Source organism: Apodemus sylvaticus, chromosome 19 (assembly GCF_947179515.1).
Source record: "Apodemus sylvaticus chromosome 19, mApoSyl1.1, whole genome shotgun sequence".
NCBI lineage: Eukaryota > Metazoa > Chordata > Mammalia > Rodentia > Muridae > Apodemus > Apodemus sylvaticus.
In genome coordinates, this window is record NC_067490.1 from 13,024,016 (window position 1) to 13,047,998 (window position 23,983).

Consider the following 23,983-nt stretch of genomic DNA (forward strand, 5'->3'; position numbering starts at 1 on the left):
CACACCACAGTGATTCCTACAAAATATATCACTTAAACGTAACAGCTAAGGTTTTGATGTTTTAATCTATTATTGTTATATCGTTCAAGAAGCATAGAAAGGTACAACAGAGGTGTGTTTGAATTTTTCTCTGTCTACACCTCATTGAAAAGCTAATCAATTCTCTATATTTCTGTAGAGAGGATGGGTGAATGGTGACTGTCACAGACATTTAAATCTTAGAATAAGTGATGCAAACAACAGGATACTCTACAGGAATCTTTACACAGAGATATCTAGTGGGAGCCTTAAACAGTAAATCCAAATTGATTTTCTTTTTCAGTTTGTCTGTTATGATTTTTATTTTTGTTTTTTTTCTCATTTTGTTGATTTAATAACTGCCAGTAATTAAAATTCTGTCATAGGATACTTTTGGTACAAATTAGATATACTTATCCATTTACTTGGTTTACATCTCAAAGAGGATATTATTCCCTGCAATGATGAATGATGCACAATGTTTTCTAAAGGTAATTACACATTAATTTTCAATCGAGGAAAAATACGACTTCTTATAAACAATGAGTTTCAAATGGCTCAATATTCTTGCAAATAAAAGGGGTTCCTCCTTCCCTGCTAAAATAAAAACCTAGTATTTCAAAAAAAGTAGTAAGTTCCTTTTGTGTTGAAACAACTTTTTTTTTTTTAAACCAAGGATGTTGTGGTCTTTGTTTTCATCACTATGGCAAAACACCTGAGTGGATTCACTTAAAGAGAAACATTTGGATTTTGCATGACAGATTCAGTCCATAGCTGCTGACTCTCTGCTTTTAGGGGTGGGGCAAGGTGGGCTCATCATAGTGGAAAGGCATGTATGGAGGAGGAGGGCTGCTCACATCATGGCTGGAGAGAGGAAGAGACAGATGTATAGAGGACAGTGGTGAGACGAATCCTTCGATTCATTAAAATCACAAATGATACAAAACTGTCCATTCCTGCTTTCATTCAATATAGCACCAAGAACACAAGAACTCCAAGATGAAGATAAAAATCAGAAAGTAGGAAGTCAAAGCATTGCCATCTACAAAGGAGTTGATTCTCTTCCTATGTCTTTGAGATGCCACCACCTAAAGCCTAATGAAGACTTTCAGCAAAGCGGCAGCATATAAGATCAATGTATAAAAGTCTGTGGCTTTCCTATCTAGCAGCAACAATGATGCTGGTGAAGAAATGATGGGAAGGAAGATACTCAGAATGACTACACACACACACACACACACACACACACACACACACACACACACAGAGAGAGAGAGAGAGAGAGAGAGAGAGAGAGAGAGAGAGAGAGAGAGAAATACTAAGCCTAACCAAGGAAGCAAATGACCTCCACAATGATACTTTGAAACACTCAAGAGAGTAATGACAGAAGACACTGGATATTGGGAAGATCTCTCACATGCTTAGATTGGAAGAGAACAAAAATACTGGGAAAACAGGCACCACATGAAACATTCTAGAGATTCAATATAACCCCTCCCCCCAATCATTTCCACAGACATAGGCAGAAAACTCTTAAAATTCATTTGGACATATAACATTTAGAAGGCTAAAGCACCCCTGAGCAAAAAGCATAATGTTGGACATATTTTCACCCCTTAGTCTGAGTTACACCACAGAGCAATTTTGATAAAACCCACATGGTACTAGCACACAAGCAGGCACGTAAACAGCGGGATAAAATAAAGACTCAGACAGAGACCCTTGCAGATACATTCGATTGTTATTTTTCTTTACAGAGACGTAGAGAGTCCCCACTGGAGACTAGACAAACCGTGCTGAGAACACGGGGTACCCACAGATAAAAGGATGAAACCACATCCCTTGATTCTCATCTTGTACAAAGATCAGTTCCAAATGAATCAAAGACTGCAACATAACACAGCCCCAAAAGTGCTAGGGGAAAAAAAGCAGGGAAAACAGGTCAAGATGCATGTCCAGTAGCTCAAACAATAAGACCATAGTGACAGATAAGACAACAGAAAACTAAAATCATCTGTATAGTGTAGGAAATTAATAAACAGGAAGCCTATTGATCAGCATTGAAGCTTTTCCAGTTATACATCTTATAGAGGATTAGTATCTAGAATATAAAAAGAACTAAAAGGCTTAATCACTAAGAAAATAAACAACCTAAACAAAAATAAGCTGAGGAACTGAACAGAATTTTTGAAAGGGGAAATACAAATGACCAATTAATGTTTTAGAAGTGTTTGTTCAGCATTGTCAGCTGCCAGGGACACTCATGCTACCAATCCTCTGAGATGCTTCTCTGCCATGATCACAGTGACTATCATCAAGAAAAGACGAGAACAAATGTTGACCTGGGTGTGCATGAAAAAGAATCTGGATTCACTGTTGGTGGATGTGTTGTGGGGAGGCCACTGAGAGCATCACTGTGGGGGCTTCTCAGAAAGCTGAGAACAGAACTTCTGCACAATCCAGATATCCTACTCCTACAGAGATATATGCCCAGCCATGAATACAACTGTTCTATATACATGTCAAGGGAATGGAATCAGCCTAGATATCCACCAACTACTGGATGGACAATGAAAAAGGTAGTGTACATACTCAACTGAATTTAACTTAGCGAAAATTACAGTGGGATTATTTATAGGAAAATGTATAAAACTGAAAATAGTATATACTAAATGATATAATTCAGGCCCTGACAAAGACCACATGTTCTCTATTATATGTGGGTTGTAACTTATGATTTTTAATAGGTGTGTAGAGTAAGGGAAGGTAGAAACCAGAAAATTAGAAAGAGCCCACATGTTACAAGAGAAAAATTACTTCCATAAAAAACAGAAACAAAAACCTAACACACCCAAATAGTTGAATCACAGATATGTCAAAATAGATGAATCTGGAGGATGTTAGGCCAAAGGAAGAGAGTCAGTCACAAAAGGTGACATATCTGTTTCTATTCTACAGTGTGAGTTAAAAGGTTAAATTTCACACTCTTAGGAGCAGAGTGAGGGTACCAGGAGCAGAGGATAAAGGTACAGGACAACTATTAGTTAATGGATATAGAATCTTTTCTATGAGTTGAAAAAGTTATGGCGTATGTTCGACAACAATGAACTTAAAAATACTGATAATGGTAAAAATTGTGTGTGTGTGTACATGCGCACACACAAACACATGGACGTGCGTGTTTTACTTTTAACAGAATGGAGATAAAAGGCAAGCAGGTGCATATGCATCTATCCTGTCAAAGAACATGTAATTCTCTAAGGGTCGACAAGATGTCTTCATTCCACTTTTGAAGATGAGAAAGAACTGCTTCAAGAATTACACATGCAACCAGAGGCCACGGAGCTCCAACAGTATTCAAACACGTACACATGAATTAATAAGTTGTTCTCTGTTACGAAGCTTTGCTCTCTTAAAACACTGTACAAAAGCTGGGTCCCCCCCCCCCCCCCCCCGTCAGAACCCACTGACTTCATCTGCCAGCCCAGGTTACACAGAACAATAATCACTCCCGGTGTTCTTGATTTTTATCACCTTACCTCATTTAGTTCTCTCAACATCAGCCATGTAAGCCTTATTAGGCCTTATCAACAAATGTTAAAACTGTGTCTGGGAAAGACCATTTCAAGTAAAATGCCTTTGCAATAATATGTGTATCACAGGATCTCAGGGCTTCCCATTTACACCATTAAATCTTAAACACTTAAGGAATTATACTTCTGTCTCGTTACTTTGAGTTTCAGTTTAATACATTTTGTTTCAATATAAAAGGAAGAGCACAGGGATTGTTTGGGTTAAATATCTAGTCAATAAAATGCATCAAATGCCTTCTATAAAACTGAAGTGAAGCTGGCATTGAACCACATTAATGCATTCATTAGATTGTAGTCTAAGGAGAAGTGGACAAATTACAGGCGCATTAGAGAATACTTGAAGAAATTAAAATAGATGAAATAGCTAGTGGGGAGAAAGGGCATCACTGTTGGTTTTTTTTTTTCAGTTGGTGTTATGAGAGGCCATGTGTCTATATGCCAATCAAAGTAGCTAAGAAACAGGGATTCCTCCTGTTTCTCGGGTGCCACGAGCCAATATTATGATGTGGTTTATCTGTCCCTGAAGTGCAGAAGTAAACAAATACTTCATTCCATCTGTGGTTAGTGATAGCCCCTGCCCCATGGGGCATTTGTGTGTCATCAAATGTTAAAAGGACAAAACCTGAAATAATCTCTACGAAGTACACAACAGAATATAGTATGTGCTAGATAGGTTCTACTGTATTTCATTCAGTGTTTAATTGTTGAGAAAGAAACTATCTAATTATCTGCAGATTTTCCCCATGCATTTAGACCTATGGTTATTATTATTATTATTATTATTTTAGTGAGCGCCATGTTTCCTGCAAGTGTTGACCCACCTGAATCCAACAGAAGGGCACAGATATCACCCGCTGAATGCAAAATATAGAATGTGGCTCCAGGCTAAAGGGGCAACTGTGCCTTGATAATCCTTGACAACACCAGAATATTAAGGAATAGGGAGTTAGTAAGTAATAGCAAGCCAGTATGGGGCACATACTATACCCTAGCACTAAGGAGGCTGAAGCAGGGGCATTAAGCGTTCAAGGTCAGCCTGAAGTCCAGAGAGAGACTCACAAGTCGTTTATCACAAGCAATAAAAATAGACCAATAATGACAAATTTTACTTACGTCAAACATGACAGATGAAGTCATTACCAAACTAATGTTAAGGAAGCAGAGAACATAAAACTGATAAGCTAATAACCACATTTTAAAGTTTCCTTGTACTTGTTTATTTAAAGTTGAAAGCTGAAAGGAGATTGGTTCTGAGTAGCCATCTGGGAAGAAGGACTAAGGGATCCCTGACTCTCTCTCATGTCTATCTTCAGAGCCCAGAAGTGAGATAAAAATGTAAGTTCAAGACATGCACATCTAAAACATCTCACTCTAGGGGTGGCCTTGTAATGACACTTTTAAAGATTCTATAGAGGTACAGCTTCTGACAAACGAACCTGAACATTTTGTGATACTGGGACCTTAACCACAGCACAAGCAGAATGGAACTCAGGTATGCCTGACCTACAAGCTACTCCTTCTAAACGTGAGCTGTTTAAGACAGGTATAAAGTCGTTGTTAGCCTTAAATGATTGCCATTCATTATTTATGACCCTCTCACTGTGGGATCAAATCCAACCACTGAAAGTAAATCTTTCTCTGACATCATGGGACAATGGAGAACAACCAACCCAATGGTTAGTCAACAAGGACTCCAGTTTTTGGATGACCTTAGATGGCCATTCCGAGGCACATATCCAAATCATGTGTCTGGTATTTGCTTATGCTGCACTCTGGAGCCTTGTCAATGCATCAGAGCATTCTGAACCCTGGGCTAGCCTCAGTCTAATGTCTACTGTGACATGAAAGTACTTTCAGAACCTTTACCTACTTCCAGTGAAACTTTACAGCTTGGGGAAGGAATAAGCAAAATTACTTGCCTACTTTGAATATTGTAATTTAAATAGCTCAGTCAAACTAAGAGTATAGCTATATGGAGATAAATCTATTAACAAACAAAATTCTTTACTCTGTAAGGTCTTCTATCTTCTTTTCCACTAACGTAGGGGGCACATTGGAGACAATGACCTGCATATCCAGCTGATTGACCACGGAGACCTGAAAAGTGAAAATAGAATGTATTTAATTCCTAATTGTTGAAACTTACATTTTAAATATTAATATTATCTCTAGAATTTTGTAGTTTCTTGTTTCTAATTGACCATTGGATGATTTTTTTTTTTGAAAAATTACATAATTCCCTATTGGGATCAGGAATAAACCACTACTTGAAATAGGCAGAGGACTTGCTGTGGACCTAAAAGTTAGATGTTAAGTGGATTTCATTATTTTGGCTTTGAGCTTGCTTTTTAAAAATCTATGATAACTATGGTGGTCTGAATAAGAATGGCTGCTATAAGCTTCGATTTGAAGGGTTAGTCACCAGGGAGTGGGACTGTTTGAAGGAATTAGGATTAGAAGGTGTAGCCTTGTTGGAGGAAGTTATGTCACTGGTGTGGGCTTGAAGGTTTCAAAAGCCCATGCCAGACCAGGGTCTCCCTTTCTCTGCCAATGGATCAGAACACAGCTCTCAGCTACTGCTCCAGTGTCTGCCTGCCTGCCACCATGCTCTCCCCATGATGATAATGGACTAACCCTCTGAAACTTTAAGCGAACCCCCAAATAAATGCTTTCTCTTTTTTATTTATTTATTTTTTTACCTTTTTTAATATTTTTATTTTCTATATTCTTTGTTTACATTCCAAATGATTTCCCCTTTTCCGGATCCCCCTTCCCCATATGTCCCATAAACCTTCTTCTCTCCATCCCTTCTCCAATCACATCCCTCCTTTTTCTCTGTCCTTATATTCCCTTCCATTGCTAGATTGATCCTTTCCAGGATCAGGACCCTCTCCATACTTCTTCATGGGAGTCATTTGTTATGCAATTTGTGCCTTGGGTATTCAGGGCTTCTGGGCTAATTAATATCCACTTATCAGAGATTGCATTCCATGTGTATTCTTTTGTGATTGGGTTACCTCACTTAGGATGATATTTTCAAGATCAAACCATTTGCCTAAAAATTTTGTGAATTCATTGTTTCTAATTGCTGAGTAGTATTCCATTGTGTAAATATACCACATTTTCTGAATCCATTCCTCCCTTGAGGGGCATCTGGGTTCTTTCCAGCTTCTGGCTATTATAAATAAGGCTGCTATGACCATAATGGAGCATGTGTCTTTATTGCATGCCGGGGAATCCTTTGGGTATATGCCCAGGAGAGGTATAGCAGGGTTCACTGGAAGTCTCATGTCCAGTTTTCTGAGGAATCTCCAGACTGATTTCCACAGTGGTTGTACCATCTTACAGCCCCACCAGCAGTGGAGGAGTGTTCCTCTTTCTCCACATCCTCGCCAACACCTGCTGTCTCCTGAGTTTTTGACCTTAGCCATTATGACTGGTGTAAGGTGAAATCTCAGGGTTGTTTTGATCTGCATTTCCCTAATGACTAATGATGTTGAGCACTTCTTAAGGTGCCTCTCGGCCATCCGAATTTCTTCAGGTGAAAATTCTTTGTTAAGATCTGTACCCCATTTTTTTAATAGGGTTATTTGGTTCCCTGGGGTCTAACTTCTTGAGTTCTTTGTATATATTGGATATTAGCCCTCTATCAGATGTGGGGGTGGTGAATATCCTTTCCCAATTTGATGGTTGCCATTTTGTCCTTTTAACAGTGTCCTTTGCCTTACAGAAACTTTGTAATTTTATGAGGTCCCATTTGTCAATTCTTGATCTTAAAGCATAAGCTATTGGTGATCTGTTCAGGAACTTTTCCCCATGCCCATGTCCTCAAGGGTCTTTTCTATTAGTTTCAGTGTGTCTGGTTTTACATGGAGGTCCTTGATCCACTTGGAGTGAAGTTTGGTACATGGAGATAAGAATGGATCAATTCGCATTCTTCTGCATGCTGACCTCCAATTGATCCAGCACCATTTGTTGAAAAGGCTATCTTTTTTCCACTGGATGTTTTTGGCTCCTTTGTCAAAGAGCAAGTGACCATAGGTGTGTGGATTTATTTCTGGATCTTCAATTCTATTCCATTGGTCCACTTGTCTGTCACTGTGCCAATACCATGCAGTTTTTAACACTATTGCTCTGCAGTATTGCTTGAAGCCAGGGATACTGATTCCCCCAGAATTTCTTTTGTTGTTGAGAATAGTTTTAGCTATCCTGGGTTTCTTGTTATTCCAGATGAATTTGAGAATTGCTTTTTCTAACTCTGTGAAGAACTGAGTTGGGATTTTGATGGGCATTGCATTGAATCTGTAGATCGCTTTTGGCAAGATGGCCATTTTAACTATATTAATTCTTCCAATCCACGAGCATGGCAGATTTTTCCATTTTCTGAGGTCTTCTTCGATTTCCTTCTTCAGAGACCTGAAGTTCTTGTCATATAGATCTTTCACTTGTTTGGTTAGAGTCACACCAAGATACTTTATATTGTTTGTGGCTATTTTGAAGGGTGTCATTTTCCTAACTTCTTTCTCAGCCTAATGCTTTCTCTTTTAATAGTTATCTTGGTCATGGTATCTCTTTACAGCAATAGAGGGGTGACTAAGACGATGACCTAAGAGTGGAACTTTGGTTGTGCTTGACTTCATTAGTAAGAGACACCCAGCAGAATGAAAATACCATTTAGAATTTTTAAATCTAAAAATAATTTACTCCTTGCAGTGGGTACTATGGAGGTAAAATGAGTTAAGAGTGTGTGATTCCTCAGGCTTCTCACATGCAGTCCCCATGTCTGTTGACTCTAATCCATGGACGTGCCTGCATATGAATCCACAGTGAAACTGAACCAAGCAATGTTAGCGAGAGTTGATGGCTGTGCTGTACTTTAGTATTCAATGGGATCCTTCTGAGATTATACAGAGTAAAAGTTGTAGTTCTATGCTGACTGCATTTTACTTCATTTTTCTTAAGAGCCCTACAGCTTTCAACTTTAACTATCACAAGTAGTTATTAATATGACTCCCATTAAAATAAGGAAACCATAAAAAAAACTGAAGGATTTGTTGTGTGGTTTTGATGGCTAGTTTTATATCAGCTTGACACGAGCTAGAGTCACCTCAGAGGATGGAGCTTAATTGAGGAACTGCCTCCATAAAATTGGTCTGTAGGCATGCCTGTAGGGCGTTAGTAATTGATGTGGGAGGGCCCAGTACATTGTGGATGCTGCTATCTCTGGGATGGTGGTTCTAGGTGCTATAAGAGAGCAGGTTAAACAAGCCATAAGGAGCAAGCCAGTAAGCAGCACCCCTTCGTGGCCTCTGCATCAGCTTCTGCATCCAGATTCCTATAGGCTTTGAGTTTCTGACTTGGCTTTCCTCAGTAGATCATGATTTACAATATACAAGCCAAATAAACCCTTTACTCCTCAATTTGCTTTTAGTCATGGTGTTTTGTCACAGCAGTAGTAACCCTAATTAGGACACAGATCAAAGGATGTGTCGTAGCTATAGGGTTTTTTTTGAGACTCTTTTTCTAATAAAATTATCTATTTTTTATGTACATTGATATGGTCCTTGCATATATGTTTGTATGAGGTTGTCAGATCCCCTGGAACAGGAGCTATAGACAGTTGTGAGTACCATGTAGAATTGAACCTGGGTCTTTTGGAAGAGCAGTTAGTGCTCTTAACTGCTGAGCCATTTCTCTAGCCCACCATAGTTATAGTTTAATAATCATTTCTTTTATGTGAGGGCTGTGTTGCTACATAGCTTATATGCTGTACTGTTGCCAAGCATTTGTACAAGAAATCTAAAATCAAAACTTAAACAATCCTTCACACACCCATGTACTATTACAGTAGCATTAGTGTGTGCACACCAGAACCACAAAATTGCATACTCCGGATTGATTTTAGTTTGTACTAAATATCTCAACATAATTTATGGTAGGAAATGCATTCACGCTGCCATATAATTTTCATATTGGCTCCGAGTTATCTAAATGCAGTTCTTAATAGATGGGTTTACGAAACCCCTAGGAACCACACAGGAAATTTAAATAACAAAAGTAGATGAAAGGGTAACTGACGGGAAGCAGCAATCTGCAATCTGAGGATAGATGCTCCTGGGAGAGGGCCAGCCTCTGTTGGCTTCCCCTGAGCATTGCCAAGTAGGAAAACCGGTCCAGACCTGCTGCATCATTTAGGTTTCCAAGGAAATAAGTCTGAGATATTACAGAAAATATTCACAACTCAATAGGAGACCGTTCAAATTTAGTGTGAGCCTAATATGGTGTGAGGCTAGTATAGTTTCTCAAAGTCTGCATTAGGAATCCATTTGATACAGCAACAGTCAAGTGGTGGGCACTGGCAGTTTGAACTCTGTGCTCCTTGCTCCTTATAGGCTGCTGTACCCACATGCACAGAAATGTTGTTTTTGAGTTTTTAGCAGTAAAATTACATGGGGAAAAATCTCTAGGAGTGTGCCTCTAAAACTTGTACCTCCCTTTCTTCCTCTCCTCTCTTCTTCCACATTCCCTTCTTCTCCCTTTCTTCTCCCTCCCTCTTTTCTTTCATTCTATCTTTGACCCCTTCCTTCTTTTACTTTCCCTCTCTTTTTTCCTTCCCTTTATTTTTAACATTGTACTAGGAAAGGTCAGGCAGGATTCCAGTCAACGCCAGCAGTCTGAAGGAAGGCAGCCGCAACAGGAAGTTGTAACAATCGGAAACCAGTCTCTGTAGGCTGCAGTCCCTTCCTCTCCCTTGCTGTTGGGATCTACCTCAGAGTCAAGAGGTATCCCATTGAGTTGGTGAGGAAATAATTCCTACTTCTATTTTGAGAAAGGATGCTGAGATGATATTGTGGGCTGTGAAGAGTCCCCTGGAGGGTCTCATTATTTCATGGTGCCATATATACTTATCCATATCTTTGTAAATGGGCCTTCAGCAGACACTTTAAAAGCGACCCCTTTGGTCAGGAATGGTGGTATCTCATGCTTGAAATCTCACATTAGAGGAGAGGCAAGCTTGGGATTCAGAATGAGACCCTGCCTCAACACCCTCTACCAATTATTGACTTTGTATAAGTATGAATTTCATACCAGATTTTTATTAATACAGATCCAAAAAAATCAGGCAAACTCCATACTGAAAAGACTAAAATTAAAACTTGGGCATATTTCAGAAGTCTTACATTAGATAGAACAAGAACCAAAAGGATCAATGTATGAATGAATAGAGGAAAGGAATCAATGAATGAATGAGTAGAGCAAAGGAATCAATAAGTGAATGAGTAAAGGAAAAGACTCAATGAATGAATGAGTAGAGGGCTCAGTGTATGAATGAGTAGAAGAAAGCAACTGCAAGAACACAGGACAATCAAATTGGTGCCTTCTTACCTAAGATAAAAGTAGGATTTAATCAAAGGAGTGCTAACCCAAGACTGGGAACTATTTTATAAGCATTCAAAGGAGTTTGGGGGATGGTATAGACTAATGATCACTGTTTATCTGCCTTTCTTGTCCTCTTCAGATGAGGTTTATTGTGTTACTTCTTGCCTATCCCACATAGCAGGAAACAACGCTTATCAGGGCAACAAAGGCTCCATCTAGACTTGACGGAGTCAGCAGAAGCATGTGATCCTGACAGTTGAGATTCTGAGATGAATTGCTGTCTCTGCTTTATATAAGAAAAAGAATGAAAGGCACACTTAGTAATCAGGTATATCTTCTGGTGGCTGTTCATCCAGATGTTTGTTTTCTTTCTGGGAGCACAGCAGGAAAAAGAAGAAGGAGGAGGAGGAGGAAGAGGAGGAGGAGGAGGAGGAGGAGGAGGAGGAGGAGGAGGAGGAGGAGGAGGAGGAGGAGGAGGAGGAGATCTACCAGGCCAGGGGAAGGAGAGGAGAGATGCCACACATGAGAAAGGATGGGGCAGAGAGCATAGCCACCATGTAGGAGCTGTGGGAGAGCAGCTCTGCTGGGTCCAGGGCAACAGAGATAAAATATAGGATTTAGTAAGTAATAACTCCGGAATATCAGGGGGAGGCAGAGTAGCCATGTGGAGGTTAGGAAGTGACTCAGCCATTGAGATGTTTAGGCATATCAAAATATAAAGGCTGTGTGTGTGTGTGTGTGTTTGTGTGTGTGTGTGTGTGTGTTTAATTCAGGAACGTAGAACATTGGGCAGGTATCAAGAAATACATCACTACTGGGATTTATATATAAAAGATACTACTACAAGGAGAGTAATAATAGCTTAGGTTTTAGTCTTTAAAGAAATTGTGGATCCTGAATTTTTCTTTTTAAAGCATCTGCCTGAAATACATATAAGCATTTAAAAGTATAATATTTGTCTTAACTCTCCATTGAAATCACTATGCAAATATTTCCAGAAATTTACAATGTAATGTGTAATAATTAACAATACCCTTACATAATTGCTTGCTTTTGCTCTATGAAGGCCACTTTCACATAATTTAGAGATATTCCTGTATACACGATTGGGATGCTTTGTGTGACAGAGTAAGAATAAAATGTGGTCAAAATAAAGAGAAGAGGATGTGGCCTGCAAAGGTCTAGTCGCAGCTTTGTTACAGACATATTTTACATCTAGGCCATTTAATTTCTTTGCCTCCCTTCACTCATTCCCATAAAAGTCAACATTGCCATCCTACAGAACATGCAAGCTACGAACTACTGACCCTACATCATTTTAAAAACTCATATTAGAAATTTAAATTTCACATTAGAAAGATAAACGTTAACAAAATTGTCTTCATCATGCCTTCAATCAAGTATCTAAAACAGTTCAACACACGCTGAACACAATCCCAATGTGGAGCATATCAAATGCCCCATGCAGACATTTGACTCTGTCAATGGAGTCTTTGGAATCCAGTTTCCTCTCATACTCCTCACAGACTTCACTGTAGCCCAGAGTGTTTTGTGGTGCTCAGCACCTACATGAGACAGTTTGTACACACGTGTCTTCTTCTTGTGTACTGTAACGGTACCTCACAACTGGACTTTGCTATAAACCCTCTTGTAGTAAAATGAACGGAAAGGCTTAATAGCCTTTGTAGGACCACCATTGAGGTTTGGTCTTTTGCTATGTGTCATAATGCTAATACTGGCCCCAAAGATTTGATTGTCCCAGTGATGAGAGTATTATTAGAAGACAGTTATATTAGGCTCCTGTCAGCAAGCCTTTCTTAGCATTCACAATAGTGTTGGAGTTTGGTGACTGTAACTGGGATGAATCCCCAGGTGGGACAGTCTCTGGATGGCCTCTCCTTCAGTCTCTGCTCTGTACTTTGTCTCCATATTTGCTCCCGTGAGTATTTTGTTCCCCTTTCTAAGAAGGAGCAAAGCACCCACACTTTGGTTTTCCTTCTTCTTGAGTTTCATGTGGTCTGTGAATTGTATCCACTATTGTGGATGCTAATAAATGCTCATTGAAAGGAGCCTGATATGGCTGACTCCTGAGTGGCCCTGCCAGAGACAAATACAGAGTTGGATGCTCACAGCCAACCATTACACTGAGTACAGGGCTCCCAATGGAGGAGTTAGAGAAAGGACTGAAGATGCTGAAGGAGTTTGCAACTCCATAGGAAGAACACCAACCAGAGAGCTTCCAGGGACTAAACCATCAACCAAGGAGCCAACCATGGCTCCAGCTGCATATGTAGCAGAGAATGGCTTTTTATGGAAGGAGAGGTCTTCTGTTCTATGAAAGCTTGATAGATGCCCCAGGGTAGGGGAATCAAGGCAGGAGTGGGTGGGTGGGTGGGTGGAGGAACACCCTCATAGAAGCAAGGGGAAGGGGAATGGGATAGGGGTTTTCTGAGAGGGTGGGAACCAGGTAAGGGGATAACACTTGAAATGTATATCAATCAATCAATCAGTCAATCAATGTCAAACAGTCAAACGATGTCAACAGCCTCTCTAGGTGGGCAGTGGAGAGGTAGGCAGACCTCTAGTTCCTGGGTTTGGGGTCTGAGGAAAAGAGAGAGAATAGAGAGAGAAGAAGAAACCATGGGGTAAATGCTCATAGGAATTGACCATGAGGACAGGCCAGTTGGAGTAAAAGCAGCCCAGATGGAATATGGCAAGTCACACCTCAGGGTTATTGATTGGGAAGTAGATACTAATAGCTTAAAGGGTAGATATCTGCTCAGCTCTAGTGTTGATTAAGGCTGATTAGAAATATAAAAGTTTTGTGTCTTTTTATCTGGGAGCTTAATGATCAAAGGCAGGATAGAAACCCCCAACTGAGATTAAGTAATTACTACAACAGATCACTGTGTATTTTTGTCTTTGATATCGTACCAAAATCTAAATATTCATTTCTACAACCCTGGATTTCATTTGGAATCTGAAGCAATGATCACAAATATGAAAATCTATTCATTTTTCTTACAGTTCTTAGAGAATCTTTTGTTAGTACTTCAAATTAATATTTGGTTACTTCTGTTTTAGACAACAGTCTCACATAGTCCAGACTGGGCTAGAACTCTGTATATACCTGCTGGTGGCCTTGAGGTTTGTATTTTCATGTCTGCCCATCTCCAAAGGTTGAATTACAGGAGTGTACTCCCATGTTTGACATTATGATGGATTTCAGCATGTTGTCTTTACCATTTCATTATTAGTTCAAAAATTTCAAATACTGACACCTTTCATTATACAAAATGAAAAAAGAAATGTTTTTTTAATTATGACCACCAATCTTGTCAGAATCGTCACTGGATAATGAGATGCTGTCAAGTTCATCATGGGAAATACAAGCCTTTTAGTGTTGTGATTCAAACTGAAAGGCTCCAACACTGTCATCAGAAACAAATACTGCCAGTTGTTTTCTTTGACACAAAAGACTTAGTTCATTCTTTTGTAAATGACTTCCAAATATTCTTCTTGAATAAACATATTTTGTCTCTAAGTTGTTCCTTCAAATAAAAAAATCTATTCTATGAAAAAAGTTGTTAGTTCAAATTGAATCTCTTTTTTTGAGATAGTCATCATTCCTTTTTATACTTTCCAATTTGTCATACAAAATATTGAAAGGTGTTCCAATTCATCATACAAAATATTAAAGATATTAGTTGTTTTTGATAGCTAGGCAGATAATTGGTGGAAAGACAAATGATGATAGACAGATGGGTAGATAAATAGATAGACAGACAGATGTATGGAGGTGATAGAGACAGTGTCTGCCATTCATGAATCAGCTATGAGATTTGAGCATTTTTATTATACAGATGATATTTTGAAGTTATAAACATCTTGTCAAGACAATAAATAGAACACATGGCTTGAGCCTTGTCAAGCATAAATGTAGCCAAGATGAGAAGAAAATAAGCCAAGAAAAGAAAACAAGAAGTCATGGTGAACGTGGTAAATCAACCAAACCCACGGTGTTGGCCTGAAGGCTACTGGACAGGCGAGACCATTTAAAATGAAGGTACGTAGACGTTTGTGCACATTTTCTCTAGGTATTGTCAGCATGAACAGTGACTCTGGTAGGAGAGTCAGAATTCTATGACTTTTTCAATGGAGCACAATATAAAGAAATGGAGCTGTGCTTGGGGAGCGACTGGACTATTCTGCTGGCTGTAGAATGAATGTGAGGGTTAATCTAAGTGAAACTAGGATGGTACGTGCACTTTGGAGTCCACCTCCCCTGACTATAAGCTTACTGTGCAGTTAGTTGCTTGGGGGCCCAGATAATATACCTCACAAGAACAAAAATCCTTTTCTTTCTCTGCTTCTTCCTTCCTGATTTTATGGACAAAGTTGCATGGTCTTTTGACTCCCTACACTGACACTTGCCTCTGTGACACTCTAAGGATTCTCAGGGTCAGGTCTGCATTGTTAGCCTTCAAATTTCTCACACTTTCATTTTCTTATACTGGAGGATTTTTGTCACCTTCTCTGGCTTCCCAACATGCAGACAGACAGTACGGGACTTTTCAGCCTCAATGAGCCTGTAAATCAATGAAATAAATCTATTGGCTTCGTTTCCACTAAGATCGTGACTAAGGGATACGTAAGGAAAGGAGGTTAACTTTTTGTATCGTGGGCCATTTGTTTGGATCGATAAAGCACCATATATCAGTTAATCAAGCAAGGAGAACATGAAGATTTCTCATAAGAGAAAGTATGAGAAAGAATATATTTAGTTAGGCAGATTAAATGTCTTGCTAGGAACAAGAGCGCCGAAACTGTATGGGTGCATTTGATATCGTGATAAAGGGCGGGAGGTTTGAAACAAAGGTTTAGAATCGATGGCACAGGTAGCTATGATTTCAGATGATGGAGCAGGATGGCGCACAGAGTCACGAAGGGAAGGACCTCAAGGAAGTCTGAGTGTGGAACACGGGAAGAACAACCTTATAAAAACTGGAAGAGATTGTCAAAAATCACCCGGGAGAACTGGAGAATAAGAGCCAACCTGTGGACGGAGATCGCGGGGCGGCGGTCAGACTCTGGGAAAGGGCAAAGGTTGAGAAATGACCGCATTGCAGCATGATCACCGTGCCAGCGGGCAGCATGGAGGACATACTCAACAAAAGCAGCGAAGGATCCATGTGGACTCTAAGAACCCTCCCATGATAAAGTAACAGCCATAAACGGTGTAAAGCCATGCCTGACACTCTACTCTTCCTAATCGTCTTCAATGACTGTGCTGCTTTAGCACACGGTTCCACCGTATTTCACGTGGCTTCCGTGTCTCACATAAACCGCTGACTTCTGCTTTTAAGCCTTCCATGGTGCCTTTTCCCTCTCAGGGCTGTATACCGAGTGACTGAGTTATTCAGCACTGTCCTCATTTACCATCCATCTTGGTTTTGACATCGATCACCTTCATACCCTCTGTACGTGGACTTTACGTGGCCTTTTCCTTAACTAAAAAGTTTGCATGTGTTACTATGAAAATCATTTTTGAAATGCCTTTCCTGATGCCATCTGCCTGTAACAGAAATATATATGTGTGTATATATATGTATATAAATAGTGTATACATAAAACATTATAATTTCTTTTAAATGAATATACTTCTTCATAAATATGTAAATATTTAGTAAATGTCCAAGTATAAAGAAATGCATATGAACACATACATTAATCATATGGTTTATAATTACTATCCACTTACTTTGAATTTCAAACCAAAAAGCATGAACTTTATGTTGGTAGCATGTTTCACTATTATTCACATTATATGTAATGGTTATCTATATTTCCTTGTGTTTATTTTATAGTATCTTATTTATACTCAGCACATTAACCTTATTGTTTATCCCTTAAGCTTCACAATGTACATTTCTTAAATATAAAAAAGGAGAAAAATGTACGCTGTCTTATGTAAGGTTTACAGACCCATGTTTGATCAAAAATATATGTCACCCATAATATTTTATATTAAAGGTTTCTTGGCTGATACTACAGTGAAGCTTTCTGTTTTGAAGGAGAGTCCTATTGACTCGCACAGTGATGGTGACTTGGGCTCTCTGGCATCTGAGAAAATACCATTTTATTCATGACGCCTACATGTAGGTAAAAGTTAACTAGATGAGAACTAACCAGAATGTGTGACAAACTGGTATGTACAGGGGATAGATAGGTTTTACTTGATTCTCTTTTGTTGTTGTTGCTGGTATCTTTTTCTCCTTTCTTTCTTTCTTTCTTTCTTTCTTTCTTTCTTTCTTTCTTTCTTTCTTTCTTTCTTTCTTTCTTTTCTTTCTTTTTTGATTTTTCAAGACTGGGTTTCTCTGTGTAGGCTGTCCTGGAACTCACTCTGTAGACCAGGCTGGCCTCAAACTCAGAAATCTGCCTGCCTCTGCCTCCCAAGTGCTGGGATTAAAGGCTGCGCCACCACTGCCCATCATTCTTTTATTATTTTTTTTTATTCAACATTTTCTTTACTTATATTTCAAATATTATCTCCTTTTCTGGTTTCCCATCCAATACTCCCCTATCCCATGCCCTATTCCCCCTGCTCACCAACCCACCCACTCCTGCCTCCCCACCCTGGCATTCCCCTACACTGGGGCATTGAGCCTTCACAGGACCAAGGCCCTTTCCTCCCTTTGATGTCTAACAAGGCCACCCTCTGCTACATATGCAGCTGGAGCCGTGGGTCCCCCATGTGTACTCTTTGATTGGTGGTTTAGTCCCTGGGAGCTCTGGGGGTCTGGGTGGTTTATATTGTTGTTCCTCCTATGGGGTTACAAACCCCTTCAACTTGATTTTTTCTTGATATAATAAATGTTCAACAATCATCCTACTTGTAACTGTTACTAGTTTTTTTCAGTGAGAAATACAACCTCCATGTCCTTTTTGATATTCGATGTTTTGGCTAAAGTTAGAATCCAATTGCCCTTGAGATGATCTACTCGTGAACCTGTATTCAACCAGAGAGAAACAAAGGAAAGGCATACTATTTAATGTAGATACACATGACTCCGTAAAACATCATTTCTACCATCATTGGAGATTCTGCCTAACAAAGAAAATTACGTATATTGGAATATAAGCTTCCACAACATGTATTCTGTTTTTTTAAAACTAGAAAAGCCATTTACCCTGATGAAAATGTAATGAGAATTACATTTTAGAGAATCTATTTCAAAGTATTATTGAAAGTGCAAATAGCTAAAAACACTCCGGTCTTGCGGCCCCTGCCCCTCACGCATGCGCTTACCAGTACGTCCGCTTTCCCGCTCAACCCCTTCCCGTAGTCGTCAGTCGCAATCACTTGAAACTTGAAGTAGGATCTTCTCATATTGTGGAAGAGCATGGCTGTCTTGATGAGCCCTGTGTATGTTTCCACCACAAACCCCTCTTTGCCTTCTTTAATCGGCGGTATGATGAGTCTGTAGGCCATGGCGCTGTAATTTCCTGTGTCCCTGTCAGTGGCCTAGGAAGGGAAAACCAGGTGATAAATCATCAGTCAGAAAGAAGACAAAGCTACTGGAAAGTTTATTTCTACTTCCAAGGCAACCTGTGTAATGATAGCATAGTATATGTCTCCTAAAATTCCATTTTTCTGATTATCATTATGCATTTGCAGAAGATACATCTGCCTATCAAATAGTTTTTATCCCAATGATACTGGCTCTGGGACAGTTATTACAACACACAAGGAGCCAATCAATCAAGTTTTATGCATCTGTCAGGATGAGTTCCAATTTAGTTCCAAATGATGGGCATGGTGGAATCTATTGGTTACTTGAAGATCATCATGTGGTTGTGGGTCGCCCCCTTCCCCATCAAATATTATTCAGAAATATTTTTTGTAATTATAGATTTTTGTCTCTAATTTCTTTCATTATTATATTTTGGTTATGTTTTCCTCTCCTCCAACTCCTACCAGGTCCTTGCTACTTCTCCACCCACAAAACTTCACCTTCTCTTTCCCTCCAAAATAAAACAAAACAGAAACAAAAAAAGGAAAACCAAAACCAAACAAACCAATAACCAAAGTTTTGACATAGCATGTAGTCTAAGAGGCAGGAGACATAAAGAACTGTATACTGACATTATCAAATTAAAATAAGTTAGACATAGTTTTTCACAAACAGGTTTATGGATATAAGAATATATGCCAACCAGTTAATATTATAGCAAGATTGAGTATAATAAATGCTAACTGTTTTTTTTGTAATCCCCCTGATTAAATGAGGTTCCTAGTGCCAGGGAGTTATGGTGTACAGGCTTAAGGTTTTTTATCATTTAGGTATCAAAAGGGAATAACTAATCAGATTTTCCATTTTTTCTTAAAAATGGCTATAAGCAGAATATAATTACATTGGTTCTATGGCTTCTACTTAAGCAGAAGTTTTCTGGATCTCAGTTTCAGAATTATTTCAAAGTGAAATACTTTAGAAAGAAATGGTGTGGTCTGGAGGTGTTCTCTGGACTGAAGAGCACTGGCTGCTCTTCCAGGGGACTCGGGTTAGGTTCCCAGCATCAACATGATAACTCAGAACCATCTGTAACTCCAGTTCCTGGATCTGATGTTTTCATGACCTTTGTAGTAGGCACCAGGCATGCAAATAGTGCCTAACCATACATGCAGACAAAACACCCATACACATAAAATAAAAAGTATTTTTAAAAAAATGTATAAGTATTATTATATAAAAATTGAAAATAAATAAATAAACATATATCCAAATCAAAGACCAAAGTCCATGCAACTCAGTTAACTCTTGTACAGGTAGAAGAGGGATTTGGAATGGAAGCTGTGAACCTTCACATCACGTTTTCCACTTTTAATTTTGAGTGTGTAACATGAAAGGCCAAATGCAAGAGGAAAACAGGAAGGAGTGAATGCAGATAAGAAACACACTCTGTGACAGAGCATCTAAAGCTAATTGTTTTCCTAATTCTGTCATGCACTTTGTGTTTGGGGTAGTGGATAAATGCTTAAATTATATTAAAAACAGAACATATATTAAAAATTGTGGATAAAAGAATCAGACAATGTCACCAGGCTATATGTAAAGTATTCAGGATATACATCATTCAGAATTTCTGTTTTTCAGCATCTTCTATTATATGGTCATTCAAACTTTTTTCAGCACTTAACCTAAAGCATGATGAAGTGCATGTTTTTAGTTTGCATTAAAACTCTGAGAACTATACCAAATTAATTTAATAGCAAGAAAAACAGTGCTAAGGAAGCTACTGGTCTAATTATAGAGAGTAGCTATGTCTAATAAAACATCCTCGGTGATGATAAAGATCATCTCAACATGTTGTGATCCTTGCAGCAGAAATCAGCCATATATGGCCAGTGAGAATTTTAAATGAGGCTTAGGTGGCAAAAGAACCAGGATTCTCACTTAATCAACTGAATTACAGAGTGTTAGTGCTGGTATACAAACAATGACAATAACAAATAATAGCTCACATATAGTAAGTATAGTGTAAAATCGACTAGGCTTCAGGCTTTATATATACCCTGAACATGTCAATCATTTCAGGATAGCCCCATCTGTACAACAAGGAAACTATCTTATAATAAATAGCACAGATACTTCAACTCAAGATTAAAAACAAACAAACAAAAAACTAAAACAAAAACTAATTACAACTCCTCTAAGTTGCAGTCATGGTTAATTCTGGTTGCCAATATGACTGGATTTAGAATTACCTAAGAGCCAAAACTATGGGCGTGGCTGTGGGGTCATTTCTAGAGATGTTTAACAGAGAAGGGGAGATACTCCCTAAACGTGGGCCGTACAATTCCCTAGACTAGTGTCTCAAACCTAAGAAGATAGAGAGAGGGAGGAAGCCATGCAGACACTAGAATCCATCTGTGTGACTGCAGATGCAATGGGTGTGACTGCGCCATGGTCCTGCTGCCACGCCTTTCTCGGCATGATGGGCTTCATCATCAAACTGAGAACCTAAGTGAGTTCTTTCTTACTTTGCTTTCATCATTTATTTCCCGCCAGCCATGGCATAACTCCAGTCGCTAAGATTCCTCGGCGTGAGGAGGGTATGGCCGCTACTTCAGCTCACTCACTCTTGTGATCTGATGTTCTGCATGGCACAATGGGGTTTGGGCATTGGTGTCACAGGGATAAGATTTCAATTAGCTTTCCATTCTCCGTGACAGGAGAAAGGACGGGCAATTAAAGTTAACCTTTCAGAGCACTGAACTGTGACGGCTTTATTCGTTTCACGGAGAAAAGCATAAGACAAAAAAAGTGTTCGCAACTAAAATTAAACTCAGAGTCTAAACCAACTAGCCTGAGACATGACGGTCCATACTCTGAGTGCATTTGCTCTTAGTGTCCAATCAACCAAAGAGGCTTGGACCAGGGGCTGGGACGATGGTTCAGTTAGCAAAGCTATGGTCTTGCAGGCATGAGGGCCTGAGTTTGAGTTCTAGATATCACATAAAAAACATCTGGGCATGGCTAGCCAGGGAACTCCAGGGATTCTCCTGTTTCTACCCCCCCTGCCAGCCTGTCTAGCCTACTTGGTGACTCCAGGTCAGTGAGAGACTCTGAAAATGAGTAACACCAGAGGCACAATACCTCAGGCTGCCTTCTGGCTTCCATGTGCACACACACACACACACACACACACACACACACACAGGCATACTCCTACATATACATAAGCACATGGTGCACCCAGCACATACAAACATACACAAATAGATTTGATTTTGATGCATCCAACCTTTTGATTAGCATTAAGACTTCACTTCAAGGAAATAATTTATTGTTAATGCAAACTTTGAAATATAATAGCCATGCCTACCGTATATCAAGTTAGGAGTGTACAGAGCAATAAGTTTTTGAAAAATATGCATAACTCCCCAGCCATTCATGTCTACATTCATGCCTCAGTCACGCCCATGCACCTCAGGGAAGCCACTTGACCTGGTTGTCTTGACCTGGCTGAATTATTGCTTAGCTTTGCTCATTTTCAAAGTTTATAGATAGATTCAGCACAAGTCCTACTTTATGACTCAAGTCTTTCACTAAGGTTTGTGTTGTGAGGCTCAATCCTGTTTAATATGAAGACAAACGCTAGCGACACATTGAAATTTACATAGGAAGGATGGTTACTATACAATCCTAGCAGTTGTTTGCTATATTAAGCTAACTCACCCAGTTCCTACTAACTTCCTATTAAAAAGAATTTGTTTTGCTCCCTAATTTATTGCGTGATGAAAACTACAACACAGTCATATTTCATAGTAAATGACTTGAGATGTTTCTGGTAGTAAGCTTTTTCTGCAGCAAAATCATCATTTTATATGAAACCCAGAAATGTCATTCTAGAATTTTGCATATTATGGCCATAAAAATAGTAGAATTGAAGTACAGCTTTTTAAGAGAGCAGGTAGATACTGGAGTCCCTGATGCTCTGTTTTTGTGTGTTGTGCAGTTTTGCCTGCTTCCATGTCCTCTTTCAAGGGACACTATACTCAGCAGTTTAACCATCTCACTTCTGGAGGTGCTCACAGAACAGCTGCTAGGAGCTTGTGGATTTTGGGGGTGCCCTCCTCTCTCTAACAAGCACATAGAGTTGAATGAGAGTCACCTATAGAGGTCAAGTAGGAAATTCCAGCAGCTGCTTAGCTCTGGAGCAACACCCAATGTGCCCAAGTTCAGTTTAGGACCCTATGTTCTCTGAGGGACGTGAGTCAGACAGCTTAAAGCACATGCCTCATAGTCACACACAGACAAGGACCAAATGTTCTCATGGAGGAACTGATAAAATATGACGTGTTTAAATACATACTGACTCACATCCAAAGTGTCAGCCACAAAACTCAGTGCACAATTTGAAATCTGGGTTAGGATGTACAAAGGTAGCGTGTAAAAATAATTTTTAAATCCATTTCCCTTACAGCCCCTTAGTTACCATTCATAGTGATTCTGAGACTAATTAGTTATTATTAAATACCTAGGCCATAAGCTTTGGCTCATTCCCTTTGATTAGCTCATAACTTATTTAATGTAATTAAACTATTCTATGTCTACCATGTGGTTAGTTACCTCTCCTCCTGCTCGCTGGTTCCTTAGAGTCTCCTCAGCATCTCCCTGTTGGTTTACTACTGTCTTCTTGGTCTGTCTAGCATCTCTCTTTTATCTCTTACTATTTCTCAGAATCCTCCTTCTTCCTGCCAATGTCCCACCTCCCATTCCTGACTCAGCTCATTGGCCATCGGCTGTTTTATTGGCAGGTGATGTTCATAAGAGATTCTGTCTACAGCACAAACACCTTATCATTGAGTGCACCATCACTGTCTACTTTCTGCTTTGAGTGGTTCTAAATAGATTTTGTTTGCTTACTCTTACATTTTATTTTAGGATGAGGGAGACTTCAGTAAGTCCCCCCTTCGAAACTCACTTTTAACTTCTATTTCTTATCTGTCAATGAGATGAATTATGTCCAACGAATGTTATTGTAAGTATCATATATCTATCTGCTACATTATGGTTGTGATGTGCTGAAAATTATGTTTATGTAATTATATTTAATGGCCAAGAACAGCATGGCCATTAGAGATTCTATTAGTGTTGTTAAATCTGTAGTACAATAGCAAGAAGAGTTTGCTTTTCTAAAATAGGTTTATATCAATAAATACAAACACTTAAGTACTCAAAACCTTAATTTAGACTAGTCATTTTAGACATATATGATTATAACTCCCTTAAAATGTAATAGATTAATAATTAATTTCTTATTGAGGTCAGGGTTTATATACTTGGTTTTCAAAATCATCTTTGATTTTATTTATATTTTCTTGTTTTCCTTGTCTCCGGATCCCATTTGTCTCAGTCTTCCAAACCTTCTTCCTTAACTGAAACCTACATACTACATACAGAACAAACTCTCCCCTCGTTACTGAC

At 39.1% G+C, this 23,983-nt stretch overlaps 1 protein-coding gene across 5 annotated transcripts in view; it reads right to left on the reverse strand.

Moving 5' to 3' along the window:
- Pcdh15 (protocadherin related 15) overlaps positions 1-23,983 on the reverse strand; it is an 840,767-nt gene that overhangs the window by 44,991 nt on the left and 771,793 nt on the right. For all 5 annotated transcript variants that reach the window (XR_007974376.1, XM_052163513.1, XM_052163511.1 and 2 more), the window contains exons 27-28: positions 18,301-18,516; positions 5,620-5,708 (exon numbers count right to left, since the gene is read on the reverse strand). Coding sequence is in view for 4 of the 5 variants with exons in the window: in XM_052163513.1 (XP_052019473.1) it covers positions 5,620-5,708; positions 18,301-18,516 (305 nt within the window). In the remaining variant the exon portion in view is untranslated. The remainder of the gene's footprint in view (positions 1-5,619; positions 5,709-18,300; positions 18,517-23,983) is intronic.